The sequence below is a fragment of the Rutilus rutilus genome, assembly GCF_951802725.1.
Source record: "Rutilus rutilus genome assembly, chromosome: 24".
NCBI classification, from domain to species: Eukaryota; Metazoa; Chordata; class Actinopteri; order Cypriniformes; family Leuciscidae; genus Rutilus; species Rutilus rutilus.
Genome location: NC_140228.1, coordinates 30,820,368 through 30,839,167, shown reverse-complemented (window position 1 = coordinate 30,839,167; position 18,800 = coordinate 30,820,368). Strand labels below are relative to the sequence as shown.

The window sequence follows — 18,800 nt, the reverse complement described above, 5'->3', positions numbered from 1 at the left end:
AACTAAAATTCCACATAATGCAACGGTACAAAAGACACAGAACCATGATCTAAATATTATCTACAAATACTTCAGTGTTCAAGACTCAGGAACTGAGTTTAAGTTAGTAAAATGGCTGAAATAAAATGTTATTAATTATTAATTATTATAATATATAATAATTAATAATAAATAATTCATCTGCCTCTTGTATTTCTGTTTGTTAAACTTCTGGTTGCATATTTTAAAACATTTAAAACATGATTAAATATATGAGATGGTTGTTGTTGTCTTTTTCAGAAAATGAAAAACCCCTTGCAGATTACACCTAGCCTGATGATTACCCAGTAGTCTCACTCTAATGGATTATTTGTGCTCCAGCTAGACTCCAACACTTCAGTCTGTTGAAGAATTCTGTTCACCTTCACCTCAACCCTATAAATCATTCTAAGAATCTCTTTCCTCTTTCTCAATAACAGAAAAGTCATCATTTCCTTCTAATAGAGTTTTGCCTCATTTCCTGTTTGAGTCCGTCTCCCCCATTGGCATTATCACCCTGACATCCAGCCCTAACACTCAATGAAACACGGATTTAAAGAACTTCTCAACAATGGACAACTGTTCTGTTCTTCATTTGCTCCTCATGATCTTCATCATGCCTGGATGGCTTGGGGGTGACCTTATTGTCTCAAGAAAACAGCAAGAGATCCGTTCGAGTAAAGCCTCTCATGGGTCCCATCTGAGAGTGAGACGTGGCTGGATTTGGAGCCAAATATTTGTTGAAGAAGAAGATCCAACACCAAGGAAGATTGGTCAGGTATAACTGGAGTTCACAAAGGGCTTTGACACCTCTAAACTAAAGAAATGTGGGAAAAGGTCACATAGCTTAAAGACAAGGATGGGGAGCTCATGAATAAATTCTGTGACAGTCTTACAGTGACAGCCATTTTATTTACCAACAAATATAATAATAATAACCCCTAAAACCTAACATTACGATATTAAGTTGCAATAATAAAATATTGAATAAAAATATGATGAAATATTATTAAAGTATAATATTATTATTATTAAAGTGTGAGTTCAGAAAATGTTGTTAATTATTTAAATAAAATTGTAAGCAATTTCTTACATACCCAATTACATGTACTTTTGAATAGTAAACCAAACCAACATTAAACCGTATTAATGCTCATTTCAGCATATTCACATTTTAGTCTCCAATAGTAATATATTACTTACTCAGCTCAGCTGGTGTCAGAGTTGAGTCTGTTTTCACGCTTTGTATTGTTTGATTTAGATTTCCTTTTCTGTTTGAGAGTTTGCTGTAAGTCTGTTAATTAGTTCTGTCTTCCTCGTCCCCTGCCTGTTGGTTTCCATGGTTTCTGATTGATTAGAGTATTCTGTTCAGGTGTGTCGTGTTAACTCACCAGCTCCTTTATTTGTCCTCATGTATTTAAGCCCTCAGTTTCAGGGTGCTTTCACACTGGCAGTTTAGTTCGGAACGGGGCACGGTTGGCATGAAAAATCGCTAATGTGAACGCTGTCATGTGGACCCGGATGCGCACTGGGGTACCGAACCCGAGACGACCTGGAGGAGGTGGTCTGAGTTCGGTTGCACTCGAACCGTGCTGCGGTTCGCGTGAATGTGAAAGCAACACGGACTCGGGTGCGCACTTGTTCAGGAAGAAAAGTGACCTGACCATGCGTTTTAGCTGATTATGTATTTAGTTAAATAAAACGCATGTAAGGGATGATAGTGATGATGATTTACCTTGGATACGAGCGAGAGTGAGCCTGCAGTGTATTTGCGCATAGCGTGTGGAATCAGGACAACAAATTAATGGAAATTTCGTTTGCAAGCAGCGAAAAACCACCTTATGCGTCACACACATACAGTAAACCTGTGTTGTTCACGCAGCTGTGCATAATAGCACCAAATTAATAAAAAAAACACAATATATTGACTCGCGTTCTGTTTTCTATCATGCGGGTTCCATAGAGGGTTCTACCAGGGTTCGATAAAATCAAGTTGAGTGTGAAACCAGACCAACGCTGCGGGGGGCGCCGGGAACAATCGCGCTCAGGCTCGGACCGCAGCAAACAAGCCCAGTGTGAAAGCAGCCTCAGTCTGTTACTTGTCCTGTATTGTTTAAAATTTATGTTGTAGTGGTTGCTATATTCCATGTCTCCAAGTAGTCTCCAAGTGACCTCCTGCATGTTTCTTTGTTTTGAATTTGCAATGAAATACTATTTTGTTTACTTCTTCATCATGCGCTTCACTACAGCCACCAAACCGTGACAGATGGTGTCGTCAATGTGAAGTCTCAAGAGTGTAATTTTTTTAAGGGGCACGAGTGACAGTCCTGGCACTTCTCAATTATAATTAGATATTGATATATATTTGATATGTCTTGCAAAATCTCTTTTACATCCTGTTTATTTTCCTTCAGCTGAAATCAGATTACGACACAGGCGACTTTACTATCAAGTACATCCTATCAGGTGAAGGAGCTGGTGAGATATTCATCATTGATGAGTACACAGGTGACCTTCACTCATTACAGAGTCTGGATCGCGAGCTGAAGCCCTTCTACATACTGCAAGCCCAGGCCATCAACCGCAGATCCAAACAGCCTGTTGAACCTGAATCTGAGTTTATCATTAAAGTCCAGGACATCAATGACAATGCTCCAGAATTTATCAATGAGCCTTACATATCCAGCATCCCAGAGATGTGTCCCACAGGTGCGTTGACCCACTGTGTTTCATATGTTCATGACAAATAAAGAAAACATAAAAGATTATTCATGGTCTAAGTTAATAAATTAACTAAGTGCTAAAAAAAAAGTTTATGTTCATACACAGTTTGAGGTGACACTTTAGAATACAATTAATGAATAACTACACAGGAACAAATGAGTAACAATACCCATCCTTCGGATGAGACGTTAAACCGAGGTCCTTTTGTGAAGTATTGGATAGTAATGACTCAAGTATTATCACATCCTTCAGAAGGAACTACTAATTATTTGGATCCGTATTCTAAAGTGAAAACCATAATAACTCCTTAATGTACACAGAAGGCATTGTAAGTTTTGGAGTTTTTTTTGAAAGGTATTGGATAGTAATTCCTTCCGGTGAACTACCTCATTGAACTGAGCACTCTTACTAATCAGTTAATCAGAGTTTATTGATAGTTAATAGTAGTTACTAGAGTGTTAATAATGCATTACTCATTTGTTCCTGTGTAGTTATTCATTAATGAAGGAACACTTTCTAAAGTGTTTGATAGTGAAAGAGAGACAACAAAATGATTAAGCTACTATATTAAATGTTTTAGAGAAACCAGATATTCCCAGAAAGCTTGGTTGACATTTGCTCTATGAATAGGATCACATAATGACATCCTGGAAAATTTTGTTTTTGCAAAAAAAAAAAGAAGGTTTTGCAGTTCTTTCTGTTCCAAAATGGCAATACCCCTGTTCAGAAAGAATAGCTCCATACATGGTTTACTGAGTCTGGTGTTGAATATCAATTAGACGTGAGAGAGCAGCACGATACCGGTGCGTCGCGCTGGTGTCGCTCATCAGTAATCACGCCACCGGCCTCGTACCGCTCTCTCACGGCCCCCGGCCTCGTCCTGCTCGCCACAATTTCATATTTGATTAACTTTACACAGTTATTGAACTGAACTGAATCAACACTAAACTGATTTCAGCTGAACAACAACACTGTTGTCTTTTAGAGCTGCTTTACAGCATAGTTGAATTAGATTTGCATAATCGATCGCTATTTTCCCGTTTATCACTGTAAAGCTGTAAACAATCTGTATTGTATAAAGCGCTATAGAAATAAAGGCTTGAGTTCAGTTGACTTAAAGAAATTGACCGACCCTTACAAAGCCCAGACCTGAACCGTTATTCAGTATTTTTATAGATTAATTGTAACAGTGATCTGGGCCCCAACACCCAACATCAATACTGCTCTTGTCAAAATCATGGCAAAAAACAAAAACTAACAAACAAAAAACATCAATCTCTCCATTTGCTACAATAACAACTTACAGGGAAATCCTTCCACTTGATGTTGAAACATAGATGCAGGGATTTGCTCCCATTCAGAAACTAGAGCATCAGTGAGATCAGTCTGTGCTCAGTGTTTCTGTGATCCAGAAGGTGTTTAGTGGGGTTTAGTACACTGTGCGTTTTTTGTCAGATTTTGAGCCGAATTCTGACTCGTGCGACTCTTTTTTGAGTCGGGCCGTTTTTCAGCTTTGTCGTGCACCGTTTGTCGTGCAGTGTACAGAGGGAAACAATCGGCTGGTTGGATGAATTTCTGGCATGTCAGAAATTGATCGCCCCTCGTGAGGTATCGCACAGTTGAAGCAGAGCTACGAACCGATTGACCTAAACTCAGTGTTTCTTTCCCTCACTGTGCCTGCGCGAAAACAGAAGTTAAACCATTTCATCTTTAATGCAGCAAGGAAGGAAACGAAAAGAGGGATATATTTCAGTTCTGTAGCTATCAAACTAGCTGCAAATTACTGTTGCTTACCTCCAGTTCGTGTTGCAAAATGGATAAACCATATCACCCACGTCTTCAAAGCCACCTGCGATGTAGCTACACCGGTGCCTCTTTTATTAATTTACTTGATAATTAATTTCACTTTTCACTTTATTTACTCATTTATTTAATATGTAGGCTACTTAATTTTATTATCAAGGGAAATGTGAACTATTGTCCATATGCTGATTACGGCTATAGCATACTGTCTTGATTTATTTTCTTAATATTTCTCTTGTGGCCCATGTAGTGAAAAATAAGAAGAGAAGTATTTCGTGTTTAACAAGCTGTTTTTGAAATAAAGCTGTTTTAATATTCATTGATGACTGATTATTGTAGTGTTCGGAGTTTGGACATATTATAGACTGTTAATCATTTTAATTATAAGCCTCTAATCCATTTGTCACGCACAGAGAGAAGCAGACAGGTAAACAGTTCAGAATAGAGCTTTATTGAACAGAGGCATGGAGTGGAACAGCAGAGGAGACTGGTGAATATGTGTTGGAGAATCAGAACTGGATGATAATCTTGATATCTTGATTACAGGAGATGGAAGAGGATTCAGCAGGCTGATGGCAGAAGACAGATGATGGATGACAGATGGCGGATGATCAGAGACGAAGTCCAGGTGAGGAATCTTCGAGGTAGGTAGGAATCGGTAAGTATACGAGTACAGTCTGTAAGTGCACGTAAGGACGAGACCAGACAAGGAAGTGAAGGAGAAGTGTCTCTTTATAGTGTGTGTTGATGATGTGCAGGTGCGGTGAATTAGAATTCCAGGGAGAGTGAACGAGTGGGCGGAGCGTGCTGATCTGATGATTCTGTGACAGTACCCCCTCCTCCACGGGCGGCTCCTGACGGCTGGATGGGACGATGATGGGGCCTACCTTGACCCCTGGGAGCCGGTCGATCTGGGTGTTCTGTATGGTATTGTGTGAGGAGTGTAGGATCGAGAATATCATGACGAGTTACCCAAGAGCGCTTCTCGGGACCGTAATCCTCCCAGTTGATGAGGTACTCCAGCCTGGGACCCCGTCATCGCGAGTCTGAGATAGCTCGGACCCGGTAGATAGGCTCCTCTTCTGCAATGTTGGGATGAAGAGGTACTTCATCGCCACCAGATTCTGTGGGAGGAGAAAACAAGGGTTCAGAGTGAGGTTTAAAGAGTGACACGTGGAAAGATGGTGAGATTCTGTAGTGAGGTGGAAGGTTTAGCCTGTAGGTGACCTCATTGAGCTGCCTCTGCTCTGTGAATGGACTTATGTACCGGGGACTCAGCTTACGGCAAGGCAGGCGGAGACGGATGTCACGCGTCGAGAGCCATACCTTCTGGTCTGATTGGTAGCGAGGGGTAAATGTTCTACGGATATCTGCTTGTCTCTTGTGTCTCCGCACTGCCTGTTGGAGATGCACATGAGCTGAGTCCCATACCCTCTCGCTCTGCTTGAACCAGTGGTTGACAGCTGGAACCTCAGAGGGCTCACCCAACCAAGGGAATAGAGGAGGCTGGTATCCCAGGATACATTGGAAAGGGGTGAGGAATTGGCTCCAGCTGTCCTGGTTCTGGTGGCAGTAGGACCTCAGGTATCTCCTGATTTCCTGGATCTTCCGCTCAGTCTGGCCGTCAGTTTGAGGATGGTAACCGGAGGAGAGAATTACGAATACTCCGAGGAGTTTGAAGAATGCTTGCCAGACTTGAGAGATGAATTGGGGACCCCGGTTCGATACAATGTCTTCAGGGATGCCGAAATGACGGAAAACATTCTGGAACAGTTGGCAATCCCTAGAGGGGAATTAACTTACAGGCCTTTGAGAAGTGATCCACGATGACAAATACACAGGTGTGGTTGTTTGAAGATGGTAGGTCCATCATGAAGTCAATGCCCAGATGTGACCATGAACGATGTGGAATTGGCAGATGAACCAGCTTTCCTTCAGGGAGTTTCTGGGGAGTGTTGGTAACGGCACAGACTGAGCATCCCTTGACGTACCGGGAGCAATTTGGCTTGGTGTAATTTGTTCATCGATGGCCCATCTTATAGGACTGACGATCATGGCTGGAGGGAGGATAGGTTCAGGAGAAGAATCATCAGGAACAGGTTGATGAAGACGTGATAAGGCATCTGCCTTACAGTTCCCTTTCAAAAGCTACAATCGATGCTGCGCTGCTTAAAGCAGTGGGAACGTCTTTAATCGTGACCCACTGTGAATATAGTGTGTAAACACGTCGATGGAATCGACCGGAAGTAATATAGCCTCGGTCGGTGACGTCATCAGCGCACCCGCGACACAAGGCTATAATTAGATGAGCCGCAGGTGCATCGTCAGGTTTTTTGTCTTCAGACCTCTCTGTGTTTGGTGTGCAAGCATTTATCTCCTCTCTATCTACTACAGATCTTTGTTAGGAGTTATTTAGTCTAAGCTGACAGTGTCCATATTTTCTCTTTCTCGTCTCTTAACGATCTAAAAAGAGTTTAGAAAAAGTAAAAAGAGAGAGAAATGAGTCAACAGATTAAGCGCTGTGTCCCTCCATGTTCTCGTCCCATGTCAGAACTGGATACACACGCTTACTGTTTTGTCTGTTTGGGGGAAGAGCATGCGGCTCTTGCGTTTGAGCAGAGCGAGTGCGAGCATTGCGAGTTGTTTACAGCCAAAATGCTGCGCGCTCGCCTTAGCTACTTCCAGACCGCACCCACATTGCCATCGTGGGGCTCTCGCATGGATCTGGCTGACGAGCAAGAGACGGGTCCGTCCCTTTCGCTTGCTTTGTCACCAGATCCACGTGCTCCCTCGCGTGATCCCAAAGCGCACTCCGGTGCTTCTTCAGCTCATGCGGAGGAAATATCTCTTGGGTCTGCGGACTATGAGCAGCCAGCCTCTGAGCGTTCCTCTCGCGAAGATAAATCTGTTGAGGAATTGCTCGAGGTGGTTACTCGAGTGGTGGCCAGGTTACAGCTTGACTGGCCACGCGATCAAGAGATACCCAAACAGTCTAAGCTAGAGGATAGGTTTCTGTCCGGTGGCAGGGGGGAGGGACCAAAACACCAGTCTCTCCCCTTCTTCGAGGACCTCCATGACGAACTATCAAAGTCATGGAGTAAACCATATACTTCCCGTGTCTTTGTGCCCTCGACGTCGACTTTTCCGACTATCGTGGGTGCGAAGTCACGGGGGTATTCGGAGATGCCTCGGGGTTGAAGAGACGCTCGCGAGCTATCTCTTGCCCGAATCGGCATCTTCGATTAAGAAACCTATCCTCTCCACAAAGCCATGTAGATCAACATCAGCACTCGTGGGTAAAGCTTATCAAGCTGCAGGTCAGGCTGGTGCTGCGCTGCACACTATGGCAGTGTTACAGGCGTACCAGGCTGACCTGTTGAAGGACTTGAGTCCGGGCAGTACCATCAACAAGGAAGCCTTCACCGAACTGCGTAGAGCCACAGATCTGTCTCTCCATGCTACCAAACAGACGGCCCGTGTAATCGGCCGTTCTATGTCAGCACTGGTTAGCATGGAGAGGCATCTGTGGCTGAATCTGACGGGAATCAAGGATAAGGATAGAGTTTTCTTGTTAGATTCCCCAGTCTCACCCTCTGGCCTGTTTGGCAACTCAGTTAACACCGTCGTCACCAGGTTCAGAGAGGTCAGAAAGCATAAGGAAGCTTTTGTGCAGTTCCTTCCTCACCGCAGTCAAGGGGAGGGGCCATCGGCCACCCATCCTCTCCCCGGTCCTTCAAGAACTAGGGAGGTTAAGAAGCAGAGTGTGGCGAGTCGCGCTCCCCCTCGTAAGGATGGGAGACCGGCTCGCCGCACACCCAGCAGCCTCCCAGACCAGACCTCAGGACTATTATCAATAAAAAGAGGAAGTCCTGATGGTCTGGCACCCAGTCTGGTGGGGGTAGCCCCCCACGGGATGGGGCGCGTATTATATCTGACCGCCCCTTCTCGTTACCCCCACGAAACCTCTCCATCCCCGCCACCTCTGGTGCTTCGGGGGGGGTAGCGGTTTCCAGATTTTTCTCTGTCTAGTCTCTCACTAGTCTCTCCCTATGGAGGATCCCTCTACCACTATACAGATAAGGCGTTGTCGGGAAAATTTGTTTCGCCAACAAAATAAAATAAAATTCTTTATCAAAATTTATAAGGAAAGACAAGTACTTTGTTTAGGCTTGGCTTGTAAGGATACTCCAAACCTGCGTATTTTCAAATGCACATAACTATAGAACCCATTCTAAATGCACATGTGAACGCCATCAGCGTTTCTCACAGGTTCGCGTTTAAAGTCTGTGTAGAGGGAATGGTGTCGTCTTAGCGGCCCCTAATTTAATAACAAATGATGGTTGCGACGGAAGCAAATCAATCAAAACTAACTTTAGATGGAAAATAACTTAACTCTGCTATAAAGCCAAAACAATATCTGTTACCTTAAATTATACGCTTATCTCTGTGAAGCTGCTTTGAAACAATCTACGTTGTTAAAAGCGCTATATAAATGAAGATGACTTGACTTGACTTGACTCTGGGCTAGGGCTGGGCGATATGGACCAAAAGTCATATCCCGATATATTTAGGCTGAATATCGATATACGATATATATCCCGATATTTTTTCTGCAAAGTGAGAGCAAATGTTCAGTCAAAGTCAAAGCCAAACATGACGTCACAAGTAGTTTTATTGAAACCAGCTATTTCAGTGAACAGTTGCAAAATCAAATTAATAAATTATAAACAGGTTTCTTTACCTTAGGGCTGCACCGATTATGACAAAAATCATAATTGCCAATTATTCCCTTGGAATTGTAATTGTGATTTATTAAATATGATTATCAAAGTTTACATTGAATATATATAAAAAAATTTGTGTAAACATGTTATAATTTGCTTATATATAGCCTACATATATATAGGCAAATTATAACACGTTTACACAAAATTTGTTAACACACACACACACACACACACACACACACACACACACACACACACACACACACACACACACACACACACACACACACACACACACACAGAAGTACTGTCCCCCTTTACTTAACATAAATTGTAAAAATATGACTAGTAAAGACTAGTAGGCTACTAATAAATAAACAGTAGGCCTATGCTAAAGCTATTAAATAGCAGACCCAAACTAGTTTTTGTTTATACAATGTGGTATGAGCCACTACAGTCATTTAAAAATATAAAAAATAACACAAAGAAAAATAAAGTAAACGACAGTTACCATGGTGAATACACAATATTAACAATAACTGTTAATGAAACATGGAAACTGCTCAGGTGAATAGAATGAAAATCATACCTGCATTACTTTTATTTCGTGTATTTTACAACGTAACGGCGTTGCATGCTCGTATAGTTTCTTTTGCACTTTATATAGCCTACAGTGAAGCGATACACAGCGCGCGCGCCGCCGCATTTGCGCGTGCAATTGAAGAGTGTGCGCTCCGAGCACAGTATAACGGCTGACAGGACAAGAAAGTCCGTGTTTCTGAGGTGAAAAACTTTATTTCAGCGTACACTTATGTCACTGCCTGTTAGTTCCTATTGTGCTGGGTTTTCTGAAGTAGTCATGAATCGCCTCTCATAACATAACATGCTCTAAACACGCGCGCAGAGTGGAAGGAGGGGCGGACTATTTGAAAATTTGAAATATATATCGATATATGCGATATGGTCTAATTCCATATCGCATTTCAAAATATATCGATATATTTTTTATATCGATATATCGCCCAGCCCTACTCTGGGCCCAGGAAAAGTTCCTGTCCAGATTTTACGAAGCGGAGGTGGACCTCTTCGCCTCCCAGCAGACAGTGCAATGTCCCCTCTACTTCTCTCTGAGTCACCCAGCCCCCTGGGTCTGGATGCGATGGCGCACACATGGGCCAAAATGCACCTGTAAGCATTTCCTCCAGTGGCTCTGCTCCCGGGAGTTCTAACCAGAGTTCGCCAGCAAGGGTCTTGCCTCTTACTGATAGCGCCGCATTGGCCGAACAGAGTATGGTTCTCGGAGATAATATCTCTCCTCGACGGCTTGCCATGAGCGATTCCGAAGGGGAGGGACCTTCTGTCCCAGGCGGAGGGCACGATATTCCATCCCAGGCCCGACCTGTGGAACCTTCATGTTTGGCCCCTGATGGGTACCAACTGAGGGGCACTGGGCTTTCGCCTGCCGTTATTGAGACCATTCTAAGTGTTAGGGCCTCCTCCACTAGAAAGAGTTATGCCAACAAATGGGGTGTTTTTGAAAGGTGGTGTGTTGTACATAATGCAGATCCGGTCAACTGCCAGATTGCTTCAGTTCTGGATTTCCTGCAAGAAAAATTATCAACAGGCACATGCCCCGCCACTCTCAAGGTTTATGTGGCCGCTCTTTCGGCTTGCCACGCTTTGGTTGTCGGGGTACCACTCGGGAGAAATCCTCTGCTCGCTCGCTTCATTTGTGGGGCCAGACAACTGAGGCCCTTCATGGGACTTAGCCATAGTACTCGAGGGTCTGGTTGAGACCCCATTTGAACCTCTAGAGTCAGCGTCTGACAAACTTCTGACCCTAAAGATGGTTTTTCTTATGGCTATAACCTCTCTAAAAAGAATTGGGGATATGCAGGCTCTGTCAATATCACCATCCTGCTTAGACTTTGCCCCAGGAATGGTGAAAGTGATTTTGCATCCTCATCCTGATTACCTGCCTAAGGTACCTTTCTCGGCTGTACATCCGGTCACTCTAGAGGCCTTCTGCCCTCCACCGTTCACAACGCTGGAGCAGGAGAGATCTCACAGACTATGTCCAGTTCGTGCTTTTCAGACATACGTCCACCGCACTAGCCAGTGGCGTAAGTCAGAGCAACTATTCGTTTGTTATGGGGGCAGCAACAGAGGCGCTGCCGCCACCAGCGCCTCTGGACTGAGGTTCTCATCCAAGATTTTACGGTAGAGAAACAGCCCAAAAGCATGATGTTTCCAGCTCGTGCTTGACTGTAGGGATGGTGTTCTTGGGGTCATAGGTCTACAGTCTTGTCCCTGATGTCCTTCGACAGCTCTCTGGTATTGCCCATGGTTGTGGAGAGGATGAAATGGAAGATACAATGGAAGTCTCTTATACATATAATGTGCTGACATTAGGAATACTTTCTTAAAGTGACAGGACTAATCTGTGTTTCACATGGGCACATAAGCAATCTGTGGGAGGCAGAACTCTTGCTGGTTGGTTGTGGATCAAATACTTATTTCCCTCGATCAAATGCTAATAAATTTATAACCTTTATATAATGTGTTTTTTTCTGGATTTTTTGGTTGATATTCTGTCTCTATCCGTTAAAATAAACCTACCATAAAATTATAGACCCTTCATTTCTTTGTAAGTGGGCAAACTTACAAAATCATCAGGGGATCAATTAATTATTTTCTCCTCTGTAAATCCTGAGCTTTGGATTTACTTCGCATGCAATCTACTCGTACAGTGTCAGTACCTAACCATGCTGAAATCGCACAGTGTATTCCCACCTTAAGCAAGCCTAAGACAACAGTGGCAACAACCCAAACTCCATCAGTAAAAGAATGGAAACAAAAACCTTGAGAGAAACGTGGCTCAGTCGGGGCCAGTTCTCCTCTGGCCAACGAGCGAACACAGTGTCATTATGATTCAGTAAAGTGAAAGGCAGGAGAACAGGATCACCAGACTAAAAATGCCACCTTCCAGCAGTTCTAAATATAATGTTATAATCAACACTTTTCATAATTAGTTAATCTCAGCAGCTTTAATAGTACAGATGTAGTAAAGGTTTTCAAAGATCCACATCTAATACTTATTTCATATGCTAAAGATGTTACCCAATCATAACAGTGGGTGTTTCCATTTAAATGAGACCTGCCAATTTAAAGTGTTCAAATTAGAAGACTAAAATCAGGGTAAAAAAATATTTTTATTTCTACTATTTGATGATTATTATTGATGTAAAAAAAAATCCTACTAACATTATAAGTGCACCTCAGGCAATATTAAAAAGTAATAATAATTTTAAAATGCAGTTCATGAACCCCTTAAATAGAACTAAATGCAGTCATTTTTTAGAGGAATTAAAATAAGAAATGTACAGACACCCTAAAAGGACATAGTGATGGTAAAAAAAAGAGAGAACTATATGTAAAATAATATAAGGTAGGAGGAAAAATGTATGTCAGTACTTTCACTATTATTCAGTACTTTTATTTTAATTAATTATTAATGCAGCTATCTAAAGCGTCTGTAATGGAGCTCATTTCTGAGATGTCAAAACTCAAATGTCAATGACGACAGCTATACACTACTGCTATGATAGTTTTAAATGTCTGTGTTATATGTAGATGAACACGCACAAATCAAAGATAAATAAAGAGTATTTTAATTAGCAAAGGGATAATAAGCAGGAGTATCAGAATCAATTTAGAATTGTGTAGGATACCATACCATCCATGTAGGATTCCAGTGAGGAAGAGCTTAGGGTGTTCCATTTAAACACATTCAAGGGTTCCGCCAGTAGTGGGCACTCATGCGTAAAGCGTAAGCAATGAAGTACATCCAAGTGAAGGAGGAGGTGGTTCAGTCTCGCGTGAGAACTCCGGTCTCACGCACGTGTGATCTTGTGTTTCCTTATCACTTCTCGCAAGTGTTTGGTTGTGAAACGTAGTTTGCGGACCAGACAGAAGTTGTCTGTGATTCTTTCTTTTGTAAAGTCATGCAGTGTGAATACATTCCATTGTGCAGTTCTACCCCAGATAGCCGTGCAGTGTGAAAAGAACAGTGACCTGACTACTTTGAAAATTGTGCAGTGTGTAAAGCAGGGAGATAATGAGTAGAACAGAAACAGGTGTGTGGAAACTAATTAACAGCCAGGGGAACTAACTAGAGAACTAAGGAAAACAGGAACGAAGCAAACTGAGTAAAAACAAAACTAAAACAGGACATAACAGAGCATAACCATAACAGTCTGTCGATAGACAATGCCATCACACGTCTTTTTCAGGGGCAAATCGCACCCTTAGCCTGTTTCAAACTTAAATACGCTTTTAACCCTCTGGGCCCTGGAGATGTTCTGACATGCCCTGACATTTGTGCTTATTTCTGTTACTTGAAACATTTTCATGGCTAAAGTCTGATTGCACTGTATTAAGCACTAACTCTGCTACAATAAGATGTGAGCAAAGAATGTGGAGAGATTAAAAGAATGGCTTTTTGATTGTTTGGATTTATTTACAACGCAACATAATCCAAAGATAATTAATGAAGGACAAAAAGTCACAATGTTGAGCACACTGATTTCAACAGAGAGGCTTGAACAGTCACACACATTTAAGCCATTCATGAAACAGTTCCTGTTCCACATACCTGTTTAAAAATAAATTGCATTTAAAATTCACAAAAATATATATAAAGAACACCAGGTTTGTTGTGTCTTGTAGGCATATACTTGTAGGGCGCTATAAAATATTAATAACAATACTAATAATTTTCAGTTGACAAAAAACTTTTGTTTTTGTGGGGGAGAAATGCAGGTGGCCTATAACTATACATTATTAAAAAAGAACACTTCAGTACACTCCACTAGAGAAAAATATATGGATTATCATATGTTGCTTCAAATGTTTTCATACGTTATGAAATGAGATTGGAGTAAAAAAAATTAGCATAATTTGCTTTTGTGACCCAAACTATCTTGCTGTTTTGTGACCGCAAGTGACCCAAACTCACAGCGCTTGCAGAGACCATTTACTGAACCAATCGAGCCGCTCCTCACTATGAAACATTATTGTTAGCACATTATAAACATCTACATTTGAGCAGATATCCACGAACACATTATTTAACAATAAATACTGGTCTAAACACTGTAATATTCATCATGGTAGTGTAAACACTCATACTAGCCTACTTTTATATCATGCTGTATTTTATATTACAGAGCATAAAAACATCCTCGTGTTGTAGCCTACTTGTATATTTATTTAGCATTGAAAGGTTGCCTACCTGTCAATATTTCATATTTTAACATGTTTCCATCAATTTCATACATTTTAGTCTAGCAATAGGTCAACTAGTACAATGTGAAGTTTATGCAACAATAACACGCTAATTTAAGTGAGAATAAATTTCCTACTCTAAAAATCGTTCTTACGTTCTTCTTCTTCAGAGGTAAATCCATGGTAAACTCGCAGCGTGTCTTTTAAACTCGATGAAAAGCAGAGGAAAGATCAAGTTTGGTTTGTTTTGAGGTAATGAGGGCGTTTACAGGTTCGCGTTCCTTCACGTAGACCAGGGGTGTCAAACTTACGGCCCGCAGTCCGGCCCGGGGGATAAATCTGCAATATGAAAAAAATCATTTTCATTTTCGGCGAAACTAACAGCAGATAGTAGCACTGAACTTCAGGGTCTGAGTGGCGTTTGGTTCTATCAGTTCTCTTTCATAGGTTCACTCAACGCTGCGTAGCTTTAAGACTCAGTGGGAACGCCCTCTGGGTGTGCCGATTGTCTGAAGCCTTATAGAATCACGCCAATTCATTGGCTGATGGCGCGGGCGCCGCCCCGACGCTCTTACGTCGTCACATCATACAGGCGCGCGCGCTATCTGCTCTGAGCTTCAGGGTCTGAGTGGCGTTTTGTTCTATCAGTTTACCCGCTTTTCTGTTGGCCCTGGCACCCTCATCAGCGAAATGTCTTTGTCAAAAAAAAAGAGAAAAGTGGACACAGAGTGTCGGATTTTTCAAGAAAAATGGACCTCTTCCTATATGTTCACGGAGGTGAATGGGAAGCCCGTGTGCCTGGTGTGCACGCAGCAAGTTTCGGTGCTTAAGGAATATAATATTCGGTGCCACTATGAAACTCAGCATGGCGAAAAATACAACAGCTTGCACAGAGAACTGAGAAGACAGAAGTTAAATGAAATGTTGGTGGGTCTGAAGAAACAGCAATCTGTTTTCACCCGGAGCCAAGAGGTCAGTGATGCTGCAGTGAAAGCCAGCTACCTAATTGCTAACGAAATCGCATTAGCATCAAAGCCGTACTGTGAGGGGGAGTTCGTTAAAAATTGCATGCTGAAGGCTGCCGAAATTGTGTGTCCTGAGAAGCAACAAGCTTTTGCCAATATTAGCTTGACGAGAAATACCGTGGCAGACAGGATTTCGGAACTATCGGCAGATTTGGACAGCCAACTGAAACGCAAAGTGGAGTCATTTCTGCCATTTTCTGTTGCAATTGATGAGAGTACTGATATTACGGATGTCGCTCAACTGGCCATATTCATTCGTGGAGTTGACGAGACTTTGACTGTCACAGAGGAGTTTCTTGAGTTGGTGCTTATGACCGACACCACAACAGCTGAGGACATTTTCCGCTCCGTCGTTGGAGCGCTGGACAGAGTCGGGGCGGACTGGTCCCGCACCGTAAACCTGGCTACTGATGGTGCGCCGTCAATGATCGGGAAAAAGGCAGGTGTTGTGACAAAGTTCAGAGAGAAAGTACAAGTTGCAAATGGAGGGGGTGATTTTTGGACATTTCATTGCATTTTGCATCAGGAGGCATTATGCTGCAAGTCGTTAAAAATGAATCACGTCATGGAGGTGGTTGTCCGAACTGTTAATTTCATCCGAGCCAGAGGTCTCAATCATCGTCAGTTTGACAGCCTTCTGTACTGTGACTGTAACATTACCCATGGTCTGCCATACCACACTGAAGTAAGATGGTTAAGCAGAGGTGCTGTGCTGAAGCGCTTCTTTGATCTACGTGGGGAAATCGGACATTTCATGGAGGGAAAAGGTAAACCTGTTAAGGAATTACAGTGCCCACTATGGCTGCAGGACCTTGCATTTATGGTTGATATTACAGAGCACTTGAATAATCTGAACAAAATGTTGCAAGGACGCAAAAAAATTGTAACACAGTATTATGACAGCATACGTGCATTCAAGTTAAAGCTCACGTTATGGGAGATGGCAAGCGGTGACCCTGCTCATTTTCCCTGTCTAAGAGATGTGTGCGCAGCAAGCGTTAATCCTGACGTGAGACAGTACAAAGACAAGATTTCAGGTTTGCTGAGGGAGTTTGAGAAACGATTTCAGGTCTTTAGCGAACTCGAGACAGAATTTGCAGTTTTTCACTCACCATTCACAGTCAGAGCTTCTGATGTGCCCGTTGACATGCAACTTGAAATAATTGATTTGCAGTGTGATGTAGAATTGAAGGAAAAATGCCTCTGTGGGCTTGGACACATTTTATCAGTATCTCCTGCCAGGCTATCCTAAATTAACAGCACTGGCTGCAAAAATGTTGTGCATGTTTGGGACTACCTACCTTTGTGAGCAAGTTTTCTCAGTAATGAACATTAATAAAACGAAGCTGCGCTCAAAGCTCACACATAAGCACTTAAATGAGATTCTAAAATTGGCTGCTACTCAGGACATGATGCCTGATATTGATGCACTTGTGCAGGCTAAAAGATGCCAAGTTTCAGGGGCAAATTGATAAAGTAAATTTGTTTACTTTTAAAAAAAAAACCTCTGTTTTAAAAAAAACATACATACATATGTATACATTTGCAAATTTTACAAAGATTTTCTTTTTAAAACAGCTGCCACTTAAGATTTTAAGTGTGTGGAGTCAATTCATGTGTTCAGAATTGCTTCCCAGAATTGGAAAATGGATTTTAAATAATTTATATATTTTGATGTTTGATTTATGTTAACATGCAGGACAGTGTTTTTAAGGTCCACAAAACTGTGATAAAATGTTTTGCGACATTGTACAATAACTGTGATCAGTTTTTATGCATAATGTACTTAAATAAATGTTTAACTGAGTAATAGTGTTGTTGAAATTGCACATACTACTTAGGTTGTTCATAATATATTTTGTAAAAGGACAATTCATTTAATATAAATATTTTTATAATTTACTTCTTATTTGCACTAATACAAAGAAAAAAGTGGACTTTATTGTTAGTTCTATGTAAGTTTGCTATGAGTTTACTAGTCTGGCCCCCTTGAGATCAGATTAAGCTGTATGCGGCCCCCAGACCAAAATGAGTTTGACACCCCTGACGTAGACGATTAGCAAGTGAACGTCTCTCTCATGTCTGTGTGGCAAGTATTCGCTGAGTTACAGTTCATTTTCTGTTGCGTTTCAAAATGGACTTCACTGAGAGAGAGATGGCATCATGGGGGTTAATATGAGCCAACAGATGTAGGCAACATATTTTAACAACAGACAGTAAGAATAAATACACACATTTAGCAAAGAAGAGACAGGACAGAAGACAACTAAGAACAATTACATGATGTAGACACTTCAACTCAATGGAATGAATAAAGAACAGACTCATTAAAGGACTTTTTGTAAATGAGAGACAGACACGCAATGGCAGATTCAATGGGAGTAGCACAATGAATACGTGTAAATGAACCACTATTCACTCATTCACCCTTCTCTCTTCTCTACAGGGACCACAGTTATCCAGGTGACAGCCACAGATGCAGATGACCCTTTGTTTGGGAACAATGCTAAACTCATCTATTCAATCCTGCAGGGGGAGCCCTACTTCTCAGTGGAACCCAAAACAGGTGCAGATCTCGCTCAGCAATAACCTTTGTGCTTTAAACAGCCATGTTTAAAATGATCTGAATCTCACTGCATTAGGGTTAGGGTTAAATGGCATTTATGTAAAATAAAGGCAAAATTGTAAGTACAGTATAGTGATTAAAATGAAGATACTGTGTCACAATGAAGTATTGTGAAACATGTCCATTTTATAAACTACACCTGTGGTTACTCTGCTAGGATACCCGTTTCAAAGTCCTGACACTTTGGGCTGGTCGTTTGGCTTTTTATCTTTTGTGGCAATTGTTTATGTTGTTTGTTTTTTCCCTTGTGCTTCTCTGTCAGTTTCTTGTGTCTCTGGTCCTGCCCTTACTTTTTCACATTTTTATTGAATACACTGAGAAATCAATCACAGTGCAGGGTCGAGGAAGTAAGTGAACCTTCTAATAACCTCCTTTAACAAAAGAGCCTCTTTTCTCTAGTTGCCTATAGGACTTCTGACCAATTATGTACTAATTATGGACCATTCCTCTCCACAAATCGGTTTCAGTTTATAAATATTTTTTTATGAATAGTTATCGACCACAGATTTACTTGTGTTCTTTACTTGTTTGCTTTGGGCCATTATTTTGTTGCATCACCCAACCTCTCTAAAGCTTAAAGTCATAAAATGC

At 41.7% G+C, this 18,800-nt stretch overlaps 1 protein-coding gene across 1 annotated transcript in view; it reads left to right on the top strand.

Moving 5' to 3' along the window:
* The first annotated feature begins 450 nt into the window (after positions 1 to 450).
* Positions 451 to 18,800, top strand: part of cdh19 (cadherin 19, type 2) — a 55,786-nt gene continuing 37,436 nt past the window's right edge. The window contains exons 1-3 of the mRNA XM_084399666.1: positions 451 to 796; positions 2,433 to 2,727; positions 18,030 to 18,149. Of these exons, the coding sequence (XP_084255792.1) occupies positions 590 to 796; positions 2,433 to 2,727; positions 18,030 to 18,149 (622 nt within the window). The 5' untranslated portion in view covers positions 451 to 589. The remainder of the gene's footprint in view (positions 797 to 2,432; positions 2,728 to 18,029; positions 18,150 to 18,800) is intronic.